The 17995-nt window shown below is 38.0% G+C and overlaps 1 protein-coding gene and 1 long non-coding RNA gene across 2 annotated transcripts; both read right to left on the reverse strand.

The window, feature by feature from the left end:
- Window positions 1–654: 654 nt before the first annotated feature.
- mpl (MPL proto-oncogene, thrombopoietin receptor) lies at window positions 655–17984 on the reverse strand. The gene is made up of 12 exons (XM_055212323.2): window positions 17653–17984; window positions 16398–16518; window positions 15960–16141; window positions 15716–15867; window positions 15464–15611; window positions 12363–12471; window positions 12110–12273; window positions 11855–11997; window positions 10278–10437; window positions 5863–5944; window positions 1905–1992; window positions 655–1788 (listed from the first exon to the last, which is right to left on the reverse strand). Exons 1-12 carry the CDS (start codon window positions 17855–17857, stop codon window positions 1330–1332), a joined length of 2013 nt encoding a protein of 670 aa, XP_055068298.2. The 5' UTR covers window positions 17858–17984; the 3' UTR covers window positions 655–1329.
- On the reverse strand, window positions 7801–9332 carry LOC141365645 (uncharacterized). Its single transcript, XR_012370723.1, has 2 exons — window positions 9061–9332; window positions 7801–8596 (listed from the first exon to the last, which is right to left on the reverse strand). It is a non-coding gene; the product is annotated as an uncharacterized lncRNA (long non-coding RNA).
- Window positions 17985–17995: the final 11 nt, after the last annotated feature.

Here is a 17995-nt window from a genome sequence, read left to right on the forward strand (position 1 = left end):
TAACAATTTGCTTTGCCAGTTGAATTTTTTTGCATAATGTACTGCATTAATAACAAATCTCCTCTTACATAACATTAATAATAAACTTCAAACATAGTCCAATTACATAAATGTAGACTCTTATTTACACATCTTTGTGTGTTAAGCTTTAACACGTGTCATTTTAACACATTGGGTGTCATTTTGTGTTGATTTTGTGTTAAAAGTAACACAGAATGTGTTGTTTCAATAATAACACAGAGATGGGTGGATTCTGGGACAACACATTTAGTGCCAGAATTAACACTGTGTTGTTTTTAACACATTTGTTCTAAGAGTGTAATTTATAGATGTCTATCATTGACATGGCAGTGACCTCATGAAGTGCAAAATCTGCAAAAAAGTGCAGAGAATTTTTGTACGCCCATGTATACCATTCTCAATTGGTCCTAAATTGCTCAATGGTAGAGCATTGTGTTAGCAGGGCAAAAGGTCATGGGTTAAAACCCAGGAAAATACTGATGAAATGTATGCCTTAATGCACTTTGAAAAAAAGCTTGTCTATGTCATATGATAATCATGTTAATGATTACATCTGTGTGCCTTGCTAAATGTCATTGGAAGTCTTTGCTTCCCTCGCCTCAATAAGACTAGTTTCCTAGTTTTCTTTTTCACTTTATGAATAGAAACGATAAATGAAAATACGATTTGTTTCTTTGTTTTCCGTTTTTGATTTGAAACCGGACATGGAATGAATGGAAGATACCCTGATTGATTTCAATCATTGATCTCACATTGAGTTTAATGTTAGCCATGGATTTACTCAGTCAATATTAAAGATATCAAGGTTATATTCTTACAATGTTTACATGATTTTATGTGGAAACAGAAAAAACAAAAATACTTTATATGGGTTTCACAGACCAGGCGCCTCATTTATAAAGCGCGTGCGCAAGCATCTTTTTGACGTACAAAATGCTTTAGCGTCACGTGAGGGTCTGAGCAAACATACGCACTTTTGCTTTTCCGATTACTGTCGGATTTTGGAAAATAAGCCATTTTTGCTGCTTGAAAAGGATTTAAACATTGACAGGTACTATTGTCGTTTTGTAAGGCATTTTATAAATGGGACCCTGTATCTCAAATGTACTTATAATGTCCACGTACTGTACTTGACCTATTACTTATGATACTGTCATCATAGCAGTGCTCTGTATGGTCAAAATGTCCAGACTTCTGCCGCTACCTGCAGTAGTTGAGGGTTTTTTGAATTTGTGGGTCAGTCATAACCAAAAACTATGTACAAAATGTACAAATGAATGCTTGAGTTCATCACAAATGAAACCATTCTCACTCTCCGCTTCCTACACAAGCCATCGCTGTAATCTCCATGTTTGTGTAGCGACACGCCGAGTGATATTCTTGATGCTCAGGCTGTTCTGCCAGAAGAAGATAGGAATGGTTGAGGATGTTGGTGGTGCATTCTGGAAGAGTGGTATGATGGGTATCAGTGCAGCAGTTTAGTTTGTCAACAGCCAGATGAGTAAAAGCAACATCTCTGTAGATATAGTCATTCCCCTTAAAGCATGAGATTGTATCGTTGTTTTTTAAAATCACATAATCTTGAGCAATCTCCAGATCCTCCACAAAACTCTCCCCATTTTTATCAACAATTAAAAAGCCTCGCTCAGGGACCGATAGACTGGTGGACCCCTTGCATGGTTTTCCTGTAACCGTAGCCTCTGACAGAATCTCCACCACCGATGTGCAAGTGTCATCTTCACATTGTTTGATGTTGAATGTTGGCTCCTGATGTGAAAACGGCATAATTGGCTGAATGTGTCAATGATTTCAAAAGTATTAAACAATTAAATAATCAAAATGTCCTCAAATTCTTAATTATTCTGAAAGATGGTAACAGTTACCCAGTTTGATCCATTCATATCTGTCAGAAAGCTTTCCAAAACCTTGTTTAGGTTTGGGACTGATGGCCACAGAGACTGCTTGATTTTGCTAATGGAGTAAATTCAGTGCAAATATTATTTATCTTTATATTTAATTTTATATTTCACATATAGCTCCCACAAAGAAGAAATGCATGAATGTAAAGACTCTATGGGGCAGTTTTCCGGACAGGGTGTAGATTAATTCAGGACTAGGCCTTAGTTATATTAGGACATTTACCTTATTTTTACAAACATATCTTGGAAATAAACAATACTGCACTGTAAAAAATTGGTGTAGTTATGCAGCTGTTTTCCAGTAACTTACTGTAGATTTAAACGTATATTATTTACTGGCAACAGTTTGTTCAAAGTTAAATCAACATTTAACATTAGTCTTTGTCCTTACAGAATAAAACTATAAAATAACAGCACTGTAAAAAAAATCAGTAGAAATTACAGTGTTACTTGCAGCTGGTTGCCGGTAACTTACCGTAGATTTAAATTTGTTATTTACTGGCAAGAGTTTGTTCAAAGTTAAATACATTTTAAATATTAACAAGTAGGGGTGTCCGGGTGTGCATTGGCACTGCCCTCACAATTCGATTCAATTATGATTCACCAGGTAACGATTCAATTTAATTCAATTCTACAATGCATTGCGATGCATCAGAATTTTACACAACAAGGCAAATTTTTCATCAGTCAAGTAGTAAAGTCAAGTGCAACTATTCTGAACAAAAACAGAAGCTTAGCAGCTTTAAGAGAATGACAATTATATAACTGAGATGAGAATTTTACACACCGCGTAAGTCTTGTCTGGTTTCCCATTAACTTCGTAGAATCCGAAATGTGCCCATATGTCTGCTTTCCATGGAAAAGGGTGCGTTTTTATTGTCCACTCGAGGCCAGAAAATAAACAGTGACATAATCGATTATGGCACTTTGCTGCATCAATGCTGAATCGGGCATGCGCGCATTGCGATGCATTGCCGAATCGATTATTGTTGACACCCTTATTAACAATTCTTTATCTTTACAGAATAAAACTATACAATAACACATGCAAAGCATTCTGGGAACCAGAAATCATCATCAATCTTTTTCTGTTTTTTGCTTCAGATTTTTTTTCCCAGAATGCTTTGCTTGATGCTGTTATTTTAGTTTTACTCTGTAAAGACAAAGACTTGTAAATGTTTAACTTTAAACAAAATGTTGCCAGTAAATAACATACATTTAAATCTACGGTAAGTTACCGGCAACCAGCTGCAAGTAAGGGCTCAGTCACACCAAAAGCGCTTTAAACGCTTGCAAACGCAAGGCGCGACGCACTGCCTTTTTTAAAAAAGAGCAGTGCAGCGCGGCTTTTAATATTGCTAAGCAACCACCGAGTCAGCTGTCTTGTCAATCAAATATTGAAGCGTGAGCGCTCTTTTGCTGTTAACTGTCATATTAGCAGAAACTTTAAAAAGAGGGCGCTTGCTCTGACCTTGTTTGAGGATAAGAGGAGCACAAACACACAGGAGAGAGTGAGCGAGTGGAGTCCGGTTCTTCAAAGCAACTGTAAACTTCCCTCGCCACAACGTAAGGCCCGCCTCTCCCCTCATTCCATTGGACAATGGAAGACGCGAATGACGTCAGGCGCTCCTCCGCTCTCAGCGCTCCTTCAAAAACGCGTGCGCGGCAGGCGGCAGAAAACCGCAAGGCGCTCGGCGCGCATAAACAGCGCGCAAACGCGCCCTGCCCATAGAATATCATTCAAAAAAGGCGCCTGCAACTGCCATAAACGCTTTTGGTGTGACCGAGCCCTAACACTGCAATTTCCACGGAATTTTACCACAGTGAAGCATTCTGGGACCAAGGAATCCTTCTGAACCTTGTTTTTTCCTTCAGATTTTGGTTCCCAGAATGCTTTGTATGAAGGCTTTATTTTCATTTTATTCTGTAAGGATAAAGACTTGTTAATGTTTAATTTTTATTTAAAGCTCCAGTGTGTACTTTTTTTAGTTAATTCTTAGCAAAAAAACATGTTTTCTTCCAAAAGTATGTGCTCATTCAAGTGTAATTACTTCCACCCCACTAATCAAAGTATTCTCGTAAGTGTAGAATCTGCTATTTAAAATACATACCGCCGTAGCGCTCTCTGGCTGAATCCATGTTGTGCCTCCATCTTTGAAATACATTCGCCGACGAGGGACATTCCTGAAATTCAAGCTCCGCCTTTCGCGCTTTCAGACTACACTCAAGCTGGCCGCGAGCTGAAGCCTACGGAGGTTGCATGTGTAGGCGGTATACGTCATCAAGACAGTCTTATTTCAGAATATTAACAATTATAAAGCTGACATTTATTCTTAGTTAATTGTAAATTGATGTAATATGCTTATGACTTGCGAATGTAATGCTCAGTTAATTTAAATAAACCAGGCTTGATGACGTATGCAGCCCGGATATGCGACCTGCGTTAGACTGAATCCTTCGGCCGCACGCCGTGATAAACCTGCGATCTAATGCTTTGAAAGCCTGTTGAAGAACTATTCTCGAGGACATTAAAACAAGTCGCCAAGGAAGCGAAACAGGGATTTTAAACGACAATGCGACAGGAAAAACATCAAGACCAAAGTCAATATTGGAGTTTAGTTTTCCAAGATGGGGCTCATTGGACAATGAAGTTGCTAAGTTACTTTCTATCTTCACCACAGGTAATTCAGCATATTCGTTTACATCTATACAGTTTATGTTGTAAACTTGAAGTTTTATAGTTCCTTGGCTAACTATAGCATGGGTATGCGTAACACTAGTGTAAACATGCATGTGGTTTAATGTCTTGGAACAGCCACACGCTGTCTCTCCGCCCATTTATGTAATCTGAGGTACTGAGATAAATGTTTTTCATCTTTTCTGACCTCTAACACAAACACACGGTGTACAGCGCTATTTTTAGCCTTTCATTGATAAAAGCCTCTGATCTGCGCGTCTTTCGTTTCATTTTACAAGCGTGTGAAAGTTGAGCGATCTTATTTCACCAATATCAGAGAAAGCTCTTACATATACACGGACATGTAACGTTTACTTAAACATAAGCATTGGACTCTGACATATTAGTTCGCGTCCATTTAAACCCTTCATTACTCTAGCTCATGATTAAATGACAGAGGGACTCGTCCACAGACCATCTCCTCAGTAATCTGAAGAGAAGCTGTCGAAAATGGACAAAAAGAGACGGATTTAAACACCAAGTGTAAACGTAATGTGTCTCTCTCGTCCACTTGTGATCTGATCGACGAAAACACATCTTAATACCAAGTTTAACAGCCCCTGTGATATTTTTCCTCGCGTCGATGAAAAAAGAAGTGTCTAAGCTACGTTTATGGTTGCTTTTTGTATGTGATTTTAAGCGGACATATCATGACAATCAGACTTTTTCCATGTTAAACATAAATCTGTGTGTTTTGATGGATCACACGCAAATGACATTGCAAATTGTTCATTTTTTTTCATTGCTTTTGCTTTGTAACTACTGGAAGCCATGTTAACCTTGGCATGACACGGCCGGGCCACCGTACGAGTTAAAACGCGTTCCGAATGGGGGGGGGGGGGGGCTAGAAAGTAATATTCAGTTGGTTGTCATATAGACTTTCATCGCTTGATGGGAGTAGATCCTACACAGTGGAGCTTTAACTTTGAACAAACGGTTTCATTTTTAAATCTACAGTAAAGTACTGTCAAACAGTTGCCAGAAATACTGTAATTTCTACATAAACAAGGTTAAACAGTTTAACTGTGTGGTGTGCATCTTGAGACAAAACAATGGCACTGATATATCTTAAGGTATGTCAATGAAAGCCGTTTTTAAAAATTAAGGCAGCTCAAACATTCATTTTAGTCTGGGACTTGGATAAGCCCTGTCCGGGATCTGCCCCTAAGAGTTCCTTTAAATTACCTAAAGTATCTGGAGAACAAGAAGATGATCGCAAAAGCAATGATGATTAAAGCCAGTGGCACACAGATGATGAAGAACCACTCTGTTAAAACAGAAATGGTTAAATACAGTGGCAAGAAAAAGTATGTGAACCCCTAGGAATGAACTGGTTTTCTACAGTGATTTGCCATAAATGTGATCTGATCCTCATCTAGGTCACATCAATAGACAAACACAATGTGCATAAGCTGACAACACACAAATAATTATTGTTTAATGGGCGTTTTAAAAAAAACACAAACATTCAAAGTGCTGGAGGATAACGCAAGTGAACCCATAGACTAATTACTTTATAGAAAGCTATTTTAAAGGTATGTGTTGGTGCTACTATGATTGATATAAAGACACTCAAACATTTTAAGATGGCTGTCCTTAAGAAGCATCAGCTTTTATGAATCGTGTCTGGCTAAAGATATCAAGAGTTGTTGCTCTCCATAAGGCTGAAAAGGAATACAAAACAATCTTAAAATGTTTAGACATCCATCAGTCAACACTTAGACAAAATGTTTATAAATGTACACAGTTTAATACTGTAGCTACTCTTCCTAGAAGTGGGCACCCAAGCCAAGATGACTCTGCAGAATACTCAACGAAGTAAAGAAGAATCTACAAGTTATAGCTTGAAGACATAATTGAAACTGGCTCACATCTCTCTTCATGAGTCTCCCATATGTAAGTAGGGTGGCCATTCGTGCCAGTTCCGCCGGACACGTCCCGAACATGTTTTCAGGTTCGTTCTCCGGAAGTCGCGTTGGTCGACATCAAGGTTTAAAATTTCGGGTTTAATTTCAGAAAAGCAACCGTTACATTTCAAGGTAAGACTGAAACTACAATGATTGTATGTCTTAAAAGAAATAAATCTTAATTTTCTAATGTATTTTAACTAATGAACAAACTCCATTGCACACCTGTAGTGAATAGGTGCGTAGGAAAAAAGACCAACAATTAGGTCGTATCAGAAAGGAAAAAAAAAAACTCCCGCACACTACCTGATGAAGGTTGTGAGACCGAAACGTTGTGAATAAATATATTTTTTTAAATTGCAAGTATATGATAGTGTGCGGGAGTTTTTTTTTCCTTTCTAATGTATTTTAACTGAAATGTGATGACGTATGTGGTCCTTCCGGAGAACGAACCCGAAAACATGTTCAGGACGTGTCCGGCAGAACTGGCATGAATGGCCACCCTATTCACCTTATTCCGCCACGCCCCTTTTTAATTCTTCGCTCTTCCGCATTTTGTCAACCGACTTCCGCTGCTCATATGGCACAGTGCATTCGGTGGTTAGTTTGGTGGTTAAAAGATTGTTTGTAGTTCACTATAACTTTAGCGAAATGACAAATATCGCTACTGCTGTAAATGTTTTAAATTAGGAGCACGGTTAAAACTTCATACGACGCTCGGATAGTCTTTTATTGTTCCATCAATCGTCTCGTCGTTAGACGATATGAAGCGGCCGCGGCAAGTAACCTGGCATATTTAATTACCTCGTCCTGTCAGGAGTTGATGGAGCAGCATTGAAAATTATTAAAAGTATGTCTACCAATATTTACACAGTGATTTCGTCTTTTTTAAAGCAAATGTGCACCTTTGCCAGTCCAATAACTATTTCGTTTTTATGTGGTACCATGATAGAATTCATTTGCAAACTTGCCAACACTTATTCCTTCAAATCAGGAGACTTAAATCTACAAAGCTCACATATGGTTTAAGAAATTCCTTACAGATAATATCTGATCACACTGTAAAGGTTTATATAACTGCATGGCAGGTTACATCTGATCACATTGTAAAGGTTTAATATAACTGCACAACATCTGATCACATTGTAAATGTTTAATATAATTGCACAACATCTGATCACAATGTAAAGGTTTCATATAAATGCACAACATCTGATCACACTGTAAATGTTTAATATAACTGCACAACATCTGATCACATTGTAAAGGTTTAATATAATTGCACAACATCTGATCACATTGTAAAGGTTTAATATAATTGCACAACATCTGATCACATTGTAAATGTTTAATATCACTGCATGACATCTAATCACATATGAAGGTTTAATGTAACTTTACAACAGGTAAAGCAAGACCACCCTGCAATAAATTAAGACACAGCTTTATCGGAGTCATCAGGAGCTGATCCCAAGTGTTTATCTGGAAGCTGTTGGTGTATGTACTGGTAAAGTGCTTGGTGACTGTGTAATGGATGCAATATCAACCCTGTGTAAAGCTGACAAAGATGGTTGTTTCTCAGCAGAGATATGTACATTTGTGCCAGCTCAACACATTGAAGCAGTTTCTCGGACAGGGTTTACAGGACTAGGATTTAATTATATTAGGACATTTTAGTTTTTACAAACAAACCCTACAAAAAAACAAGACTGGTGCGCATCTTGTGACAAAACAATGACACTCATATATGTTGAGGTATGTCAGTAAAAGGTGTTTTTAAATTATTGTAGCTCAAATATGCATTTTAGCCTGGGACCAGCATAAGCCCTGTCAGGGAAACTGCACCATTGTTTTCCCATATCAGATGTAGGTTGCTTCAGGTTAAGTTGTGATTTTAAAGTGTAGTTGTGGTCAGAGACGGATGGATCCTCCCATTGTGTTTCTGCATCACAGGAACATGTTGATTGTATCATCCTCACAGTTGTCCACTGCATCACTACACATCAATGCATCTGTGAAAACAATATAACCATAAACATTTTTATGTTAGTATTTAAAATAAACTTGCATCATGAGAATTAATATATAAATGGCAACCATACTTCAACAAAACAGTGTGTAAGAGAGAGGTGCATTAAAAAGAGACAGAAACATTATACACACAACCTTTAACTTCAGTGTTAAATAATACGTTGTTTAATAGGTCATTATCAATATCTGAATGAGAAATGAACTGACATTCTAGCATCTGAAATCTCAGTAACTTGTAGGAATCACGTGGGCTACTGTAAGAATGCAATGTGACTATAATATCTCGTTGTACTATCGTAAATATAAAAATATAGGTGGACAATTAAAACCATTCAAATAGTTGCATTTTATAAACTAACGTTACTGATCTTAAGTGTATTTGTAAAACGGACTTCACAAATCTTACTTTAGGCGAACGAGCACAAAGTTAGCTAAGATAGCTTACCTGAAACTGGCCATCTTTTCAACACCCGGCGTGGTTTAAAGTTACCGGAACATCGTAGTCTAACCATTACTTGGGATAAGGGTGTTCCTCAGTTGGCTTAAAATTGGTAAGAAAGAAACATAAAGGCGCTCGAGTGAGCTTTTTAAGCTTAACGCGTCGCCTTCAGTCACTGCCTCAGCTGCTCATCGTCTATGCGGCCGGAAGAACGTTGACAAAATGAGCGAAATGGCGCCGCCCTTGTTGTCGTGAAAAATAAGGTGAATACGTAAGTCTTTGAACAGGCACGGTGTCTATGGTAGAACACTACGGAGGAATTCGCTGCTCTCCCGAAAAACATTGCTGTGAGCCTGAAGTTTGCAAAAAGCACCTTGGCAAACCCCAGTGCTACTGGGATATTGTATAGACTGATAAAAAAAGTTGAATTGTTCGAGATAGATACTATGGCACCAAAAGGGCACAGCTTACCAAAATCAAAACATCAATCCAGCAAGTATGGTGGAGGGAACTTTATGATTTGGGCATGCTTTGCTGCCTCAGGGCCTGGACCACTTGCCATCATCGAGTTGAAAATGAATTCCCAAGTTTTAAAAAGATATCCTACAGGATAATGTCAGGATGGCTGTCCGCCAGTTGAAGCTCAGTAGAAGTTGGTTGATGCACCAGGAATGACCTTAAGCATTGAAGTAAATCCACCACAGACTGGCTTAAGAAAAACAAAATTCGTCATTTGGAGTGGCCGCGTCAAAGCCCAGACCTTAACCTCATAGAGATGCTGTGGAATTACTTCAAAAGAGCGGTTCACAGCAGACTTGTTGAAGTTGAAGTGGTTTTGTGAAGGGGAATTGCCAAAAAATCCTTCTGAACGATGTGCAGGTCTGATTCAGAGCTGCTGAAAGCGCTTGCTTGAAGTATTTGCTGGCAAATGAGGTTTAACAAGCTATTAAATCCAAGGGTTCAATTATGTTTTCCTCCAGCACTGTGAATGTTTAATGGGTTTTTTAAAAAAAGACAGAAGAAACTAGAATTTGTTGTATGTTCTCACCTTATGCACATTGTGTTTGTCCATTATTGTGACCTAGATGAGGATCAGATCACATTTTATGGCAAATCACTGTAGAAAACCAGTTAATTCCTAGGGGTTCACATACTTTATCTTGGCACTGTATGTCATGGGATGCATTCCGTTCCGTTCAAGATTTTGTCAGAATGGTTTTTACCTTTGCCTGAAGGTAGGTGAGCAGTAAGAGGTTCTGACCAGTCACTCCAGTATCCCCTGTAGATCGATCCATCAGGTCGTGCTTTGACCTGGATGCTGTATTGGCTCCCCTGTTGCACATCCAAACATGTGCTGTTCTTGGAACTGGATACGGTGAATATCTACCACAGAGTTTAGTTTGAAAGTGAGCTGAAAGCAACTTTTCACACACACGAAAATTTTGCCAAACTTGAAAATTGCTGATCTGCAATGATTATGCTCTTCCATAAAACTCAAAAGTATGCAATGTATAAAACTGACCACATTTATCACACTCACTTTTATTGTATAAACAATCGCCTTTTGTGCAAACAACATCTTAGCTAACAATTTTTGGTTCCCAGAACATTCTGGAACATAATATTGCATAATAAATAACAAAAATTACTATAAGGAAACATTATTTTGTTATTTAAAAATGTTATGGTTGCAAAAAATAAAGCTAAAAAGAATGATCCTAATATGTTGTAAAAAGTGAAAAGTTGGATCAATTTAAATTACTCAAAATTTTCAACATAAAATTGTATTTTAGTTTCACTTTAGGTGAAAATGTAATTAGGTTAGTTTTTTAACTGAAGTTATTTTTTAAGTCAACTTTTCACTTCATACAGTGTATTTTATTCCAAAAATACCATATATAGTAATGTTAGGAGAACGTTCTGTGTTTGCTGAAACAGTGGTGAGTAAATAATGACAGAATTTAAATTTTTGGGGCAACTATCCCTTTCCATAACTAGCTCATATGTTTATACAGTACTCTGCAAAAGTCTTCGGCCACTATGCCAGAATTTGATTTGTTGTTTTTGCAATGTTATAGTGATCATATATAATTGTCTCTTTAATAGAATACATCCAAAAAAAAGGAAATGTTTATATAGTATTAAAAACTGTATAAAAATGTAAACTGATGTGTCAAGTTTTTAGGGTAAACTCCCCTTCTACTTGAGCAATGGCAGGAAACTGCAGGATCTTTTAAAACTAAATAAAATCAAATCCTGATTTCAAATTTTTAAAAAATTGTCTTTTTACTTAATTCTGATCAAAAACGCTCAAGATGTGTGAAACTAAACACCAACGATGCCTAAAGAAGTCCTGATTTAGTCCTGAAAATTTTATTTTTGTACAAATGTCCTGTATTTTCTGTTTGTACCTTAATAAAATAGTTTGAAAAATAAATATAGATGGATATTAAAACTTCTAAAACAAGAAGTCTGGTGGTGGTGGCCTAAGACTTTTGCACAGTACTATATGTTTTCTATTTATGTTATATAACTGTGGGTTCACACCAGACGCGAATTCAACGATTTGCGCGAGTAGATTACATACAAAATCAATGCAAAGACGCGATCAGACGCATCCTTGCATGGGGCGAGGCGAATGATGCGATATGGGCGGCGCTATTCACCTCAAACGTTGAAAATATTCAGCTCAAGTGAAAAATTAGCATGACACGAAGTTAAATCCCGCGAGTAATCTAGAGCGAGTAACGCGATGCCTCGTGTTTGGTGTGTACATAGCATTAGTCTACGTTACTCTCACCTTCCACTCATTGTCTCCCTGGAGCTGATACTGGATCTGATACATTAGATATTGAGCGATCATTATAAGTGGTGGTTCCCAACTCAAACAAAGCCTTCCTCCTTCAGTTTGTACCCACAGTCTTCTTGGAGGATCTGTTTGGACTGTCAAAACCAGAAAAACACGAATTCACTATCATAATGATATAATAATGCATACATAATTCATAATTTGACACATTTAACATGGCTTTCCATCATTTGTTCCCACACTTACCGCTGCTGTTCATACTAAAAGTCTTCATGTAAAAGATTCGACCATATGGTTCCAAATCAGCACTGAGATAAATCTGATAAACGGTGGACTCCTCACCATACAGGATGCACTGGTTAATATTGTTATGCTCTACTGAACACAACTTCCAACTGCCCCATGAACTTCTGTAAAACAAGAGTTAAAAAATATGCTTGCATATGATTTGTAAACAGCAGAAGAGTATAGAATGCACAGGACAACATAAACATGATACCTGTTTGTTTGTCTGTAATGGAGGTTGTATCTGCCGTCATATGTGTTGTTACTCCATTTGCATAATAATTGATGCAGATCAGGAGTGTGGCACCGCAAATTTATGTCATCTGGAAAATCAACCAACGTTTAAGTGTTTGTAAGTTTGCTTTAGTTTTTTAGGTTCACTCTTTATGGGGTGGTTTCCCATAAAATACCCCACAGATCATTTGTTATAGCATGTCCAAAATGCCCCTATTTGGGTGGGAGCAAAATCGCTGTTTTAATGTCTGTACCTTTAAATACAAATGAGCTACTGCTCCTCATTCCCTTACCAACAGACAGTGAGTGCTTTCAGTTAAAATAGATCTGATTCCTGTTAATACAGTCTAAGACAATAGTATCTTGAGCTGCATTAGTGCCACAATGTGTTAACATACACATTTAGCAAAGCTTTTGAGTCAAATTAACCAGTCAGTCAGTGGTCATGGGTGGGACTTTGTTTTTGTGATGTCACATTAACAAGATAATTCAAACAGCATATCTAATGAGACTGCTTTGGTTTAATTGGGTTTAAAATAGAGTGTTGAGGTATTCATACACTGCAAACACATATTTATGTTCAAACACCTTGTAAAAGTAGATTTTGCATAATATGTGACCTTTAATTAATAAACAATAATTAAATAGAAGTAATTGATGTGTTGGGCTACACCTGTGATTGCTATGGCACCCGTGTTTGCCTCTGGTTAGTTGCAAAAATGTAATTGCAAAATTGGCATAGTAAACCTTGGGTAAGATCTCACATCTCTCTCTTTTTTTAAAGCTTTGTGGCCAATATTTATTCTGAAACCAACCTTTATCTCTCTAAACAGACAGTTTCTCTAGAAACTTGGAACTATAGTTGCAAGAAGTGACCTATTTTCAATTTTCTGTTTTTTTCTTGCATATTTTTTACCAAAGTCACAAAAATGGACAGGCACAATATTTCTAAACTGATAAAATAGTCATGATCTTTTACGTCTTTATTGAGTCTTTATTTTTTGTCTCATTAAACAAAGTAAGTGAAACTTTTGAATGCTTTTGGTGTCACTAATTGCCAACTGGGTTCAGGTGTTCGCAAATCAGAAGTCCAATTAATGAAATTAACATAAAGGTGTAGTTTGGAGCTAAAAGCCTAAACATACCCTGTCCCAAATGGCCACTTCATGTAGACTTTTGGTCTCGTGTCCTTAAATTGCGTGTGCTCGCTTAGTCTACGAGTCCGTTGGTTGTCCCATCTGTCATTTTTACACTCCGAAGTATGCTTATCAGTGCCTCCTTTGCACCCTTGATGTGGTCTTTGGCGAAGCCTGCACTGCTGCAGGCTTCACGCATTTTACCAACCCAGAAGTCTTTGCGAAAAAGCAATCAGATGATTTTGGCCCTGTCCCAAATGGCACACTTCAGGTGGACTTTCGGTCTTGTGGCTTTAAATTGCGCTGGCTCGTTTAGTGTACGAGTCCATAGGGTGTCAAATCTATCATTTTTTACGCTCCGAAGTGTGCTCATCAGCGCCTCCTTTGCACCATTGATTTGGTCTTTTGGTGAAGCACTGCTGCAGGCTTCACACACTTAACCAACCCAGAAATCTTTGCAAAAGAAAAATCAAAGAGAATCAGATGACGGATGGGAGGAGTTCACACTTCTTTTCCTATTTCCGGCGTGACGCTCAAGTCTGTCCCAAAATACGACTCCGATGCACCCTCATGGACTCCCGTCAAGGGTCCCTAAAGTCTGCACTACATGATGTCATCCAAGTGTGGACGTTGAGGAAGTCCATAAGTCTGGAGTGTGCCATTTGGGACAGGGCCACAGATGATGGATGGGAGGAGTTCACACTGATGGGCAACTTCTCTTCCTATTTCTGGCGTGCCGCTCGAGTCTGTCCCATAATACGACTCCGGTGCACCCTCGTAGACTCGTGTCAAGGGTCCCTAAAGTCTGCACTACATGATGTCATCAAAGTGTGGACTCTGAGGAAGTCCACAAGTCCGGAGTTTGCCATTTGGGACAGGGCCACATATGATGGATGGAAGGAGTTCACACTGATGGGCAACTTATCTTCCTATTTCCAGCGTGACTCTCGAGTCTGTCCCATAATACGACTAAGGTGCGCCCTCTGCCACTTACATCAAGGGTCCTTGAGGTCTGCACTACATGATGTCATCAAAGTGTGGACTCTGAGGAAGTCCATAAGTCCGGAGTGTGCCATTTGGGACAGGGCCACAGATGATGGATGGAAGGAGTTCACACTGATGGGCAACTTATCTTCCTATTTCCGGCGTGACTCTCGAGTCTGTCCCAAAATACGACTAAGGTGCGCCCTCTTGGACTTACGTCAAGGGTCCTTGAGGTCTGCACTACATGATGTCATCAAAGTGTGGACTTTGAGGAAGTCCATAAGTCTGGAGTGTGCTATTTGGGACAGGGCCACAGATGATGGATGGGAGGAGTTTACACTGATGGGCAACTTCTCTTCCTATTTCCGGCGTGACGCTCGAGTCTGTCCCAAAATACGACTCCGGTGCACCCTCATGGACTCCCGTCAAGGGTCCCTAAAGTCTGCACTACATGATGTCATTAAAGTGTGGACTCTGAGGAAGTCCACAAGTCCGGAGTGTGCCATTTTGGCCAGGGCCACAGATGATGGATGGGAGGAGTTCACACAGATGGGCAACTCATCTTCCTATTTCCGGCGTGATGCTCAAGTCTATCCCAAAATACGACTCTGGTGCGCCCTCGTGGACTCGCGTGGGTCCCTAAAGTCTGCACTACATGATGTCATCAAAGTGTGGACTCTAAGGAAGTCCACAAGTCCAGAGTGTGCCATTTGGGACAGGGCCACAGTTGCTGCTTCCCAATCCACCTATTTCCATACTATATAGTACTACTTCGCCTACTACTATAGTATGGAAGTATGCGGTTTTAGGCATAGCGAGTGTCATTGTGCTGTTCACAAGCTGCCTTGCCAAAAAATGATCTTAAAAGTCCTACAACCAAGAGTTGTTGATATGGAAAGGTTTACAGAGTAATCTCAAAGACTTTAGACTTAAGACTTTACCACAGCTACTCTCCTCTCACCTGTTGACTGTGGAACCATAGCAGTTACATTACTTGACCACTCACTCCAAAACCCATGTAGACCAAGGCCATTGGGCTTGACTCTCATTTGCAAGGTGCAGTTCTCTCCTGCAACCAAGGAAGTGAGCTTATGGGAGGAACCTGACACCTATGAGAATAAGTGAGCAGGTGTTAAATTTAGCAAACGGTGTTACATTTACTTACATATTGCTAATCTCAAACAGGATCATTTCGATAAGGGTCAAAACTCACCAGTTCTGTGCTATTCTGTTTGATTTTAGGATGGTAACGAATTTCATACTGCGAATTTCCCCTCAGTTCTTCAGGTGATTTCCATTTAACTAACATCTGCCCAATCTCACCAGTTGGATGAAGAGATATATTTGTGGGAGGATACCATATAACTTTGCAGAAGATACAGGCAGATAGATTTCATTTGAATTTTACACAACACAAGATCCAAAATAGAAACAAAGTGCTCATCATGAAAACTCACCCTGGTCATTCACATTGACATTGCGAGTATAGACAGTTGCATTGGTGTCGTTATCGATCACTCTTATCTGTGTCTCAACAAACATATACACATCACTAGGTGGGAAGACGCAAATATTTAGGACCTTCTTTCGCTCCTCATTAAAAAGCTGTTGTTTCACATCACACCTTATTTCTTCTTGGCTGTTAGAAACAAATGTGTTTGTTTAAGCAAGCATGTCATCACCATAGTTATTTAGTTTATTTTGTGAACCATGGCATTGACACTATTAGCACCTTTATTTTAGAGTGTATATGGCTGTGATGCTTCAGTCTCAGTAAATGTCATTGAAAGGTGCTACATTGCTGTTCATTTAAATGTAAGGATTTTTCAAGACAGTAAATTCCACTTATCAAAAGTAGATTGTAAGCAAACTGAAACATGGCAAAACAATCTTACCCATCAATGATATAGAAAAAATAAAATGATTTTCCCACAGGCGCTTCCCAAAAGCAAGTGAAGGTTTCTAAATCCCTTGTAAAACATTTTGGATCCTTATCTGTAGCCAAGAGTGCAATATCTGGAAAGGAAGAAATGCATACATGGATCTACGATACGAGCAGCTCTAAAATATTGCAGAAGTTAAAGAATTGTTATATTAAAAATAAATAAATCAATCAAATGAAATTAAAGGGATAGTTCACCCAAAAATAAATATTCTGTCATTTACTCTCATGTTGTTTTAAACCTGTATGGGTTTCTATAGTTTGTTGAATACAAAAAGATATTTTGATAAATTACGTATTGACTTCTGTAGTAGGAAAATGAATACTATGGGAGTCAGTGGATACTGTCAACTGTGTGCTTCCCATCATTTTTCAAATAATTTTGTTTTGTGTTTAACAAAATAAAGAAACTCATGCAGGTTTCCAAAAACATAATGGTGAGTAAATGACATAATTTTCCTTTTTGGGTGAACTATCCCTTTAAAACTAAGTATGCGTTTATTGTCGCTTTATTCTGCCAAACAATATACACACACAATTGCCTGATAGTTAACATTTTATATTACGATATTGTTTACAATTTTATATTTTAAGTTATTGAGCACCTTTATTTGTCTAAATCTCACAGATGTTACAATGTTCATCGAGAATCGATTTAAACTTTCACTAACTTTATTAACTACACTGTAAAAATTCCTTGTTGCATTTTAAAAAAATTACGTTTAATCAACTTAAATGTACAATTTCAACTATCTTGATTAGTGAAGAGTTGCTATAAGTTTTATAATTTTTTTTAAATAAATATTTATTAATTTATATATTAAATATTTAAAAATATTTTAAATAATTTATAGTAACTCCACCAGTCAAGAAAGTTGAAATCAAATTGTAAATTTAAACTTAAAAATTTAGGTGCAACAAGGAATTTTTACAGTGTAAGGTACACTCTTTAAAGTTGGATCAACTTAAAATATTACTTCCATTGGTAACACTTAAAAAGTTAGTTTTTTCAACGTTTGTTTCCCCAAACGTTACCAGTTGAAGTAATATTTTAAGTTGATCTAACGTTTACTTTTTACAGTGTATGCCGTGTCATTGGGTAAAATATATTTTTAGTGATAAACTTGTGTGTACACTTATCTAGTAACATTTTGGGATCACAGCTGCAACATTAGAGTATAACACAACAGGAACATGTAATTCCTTACCTTGCATTGTAAGGTGTAAATACACCTGGCTTATCAGACAAGAAAGTATCCACCAGGCGAGTATTGGCTTCATTATGTACACAGGTGATCCATACACATTTTCTTTTGTAAAAGCGTGTGTAGATATATGTTTAGTTTTAGAAGAGGGCGGAGATGTTGGTAGGTGGTCATCTGAGGGGCCCAGTGCAATAGGAAGTGGTTGCATTGGGGATTGAGACAGGCACCCGGACTAAGTGCCTCCTTCACGCACACATGCAAAAATTTTAATCGTGCTTACAATGCTAACTTGAATATTACTGTAACACTTTATATTCACAAATACGAACAGCATCATGAACTAACA

Source organism: Misgurnus anguillicaudatus, chromosome 8 (assembly GCF_027580225.2).
Source record: "Misgurnus anguillicaudatus chromosome 8, ASM2758022v2, whole genome shotgun sequence".
In the NCBI taxonomy this organism is placed as follows: domain Eukaryota; kingdom Metazoa; phylum Chordata; class Actinopteri; order Cypriniformes; family Cobitidae; genus Misgurnus; species Misgurnus anguillicaudatus.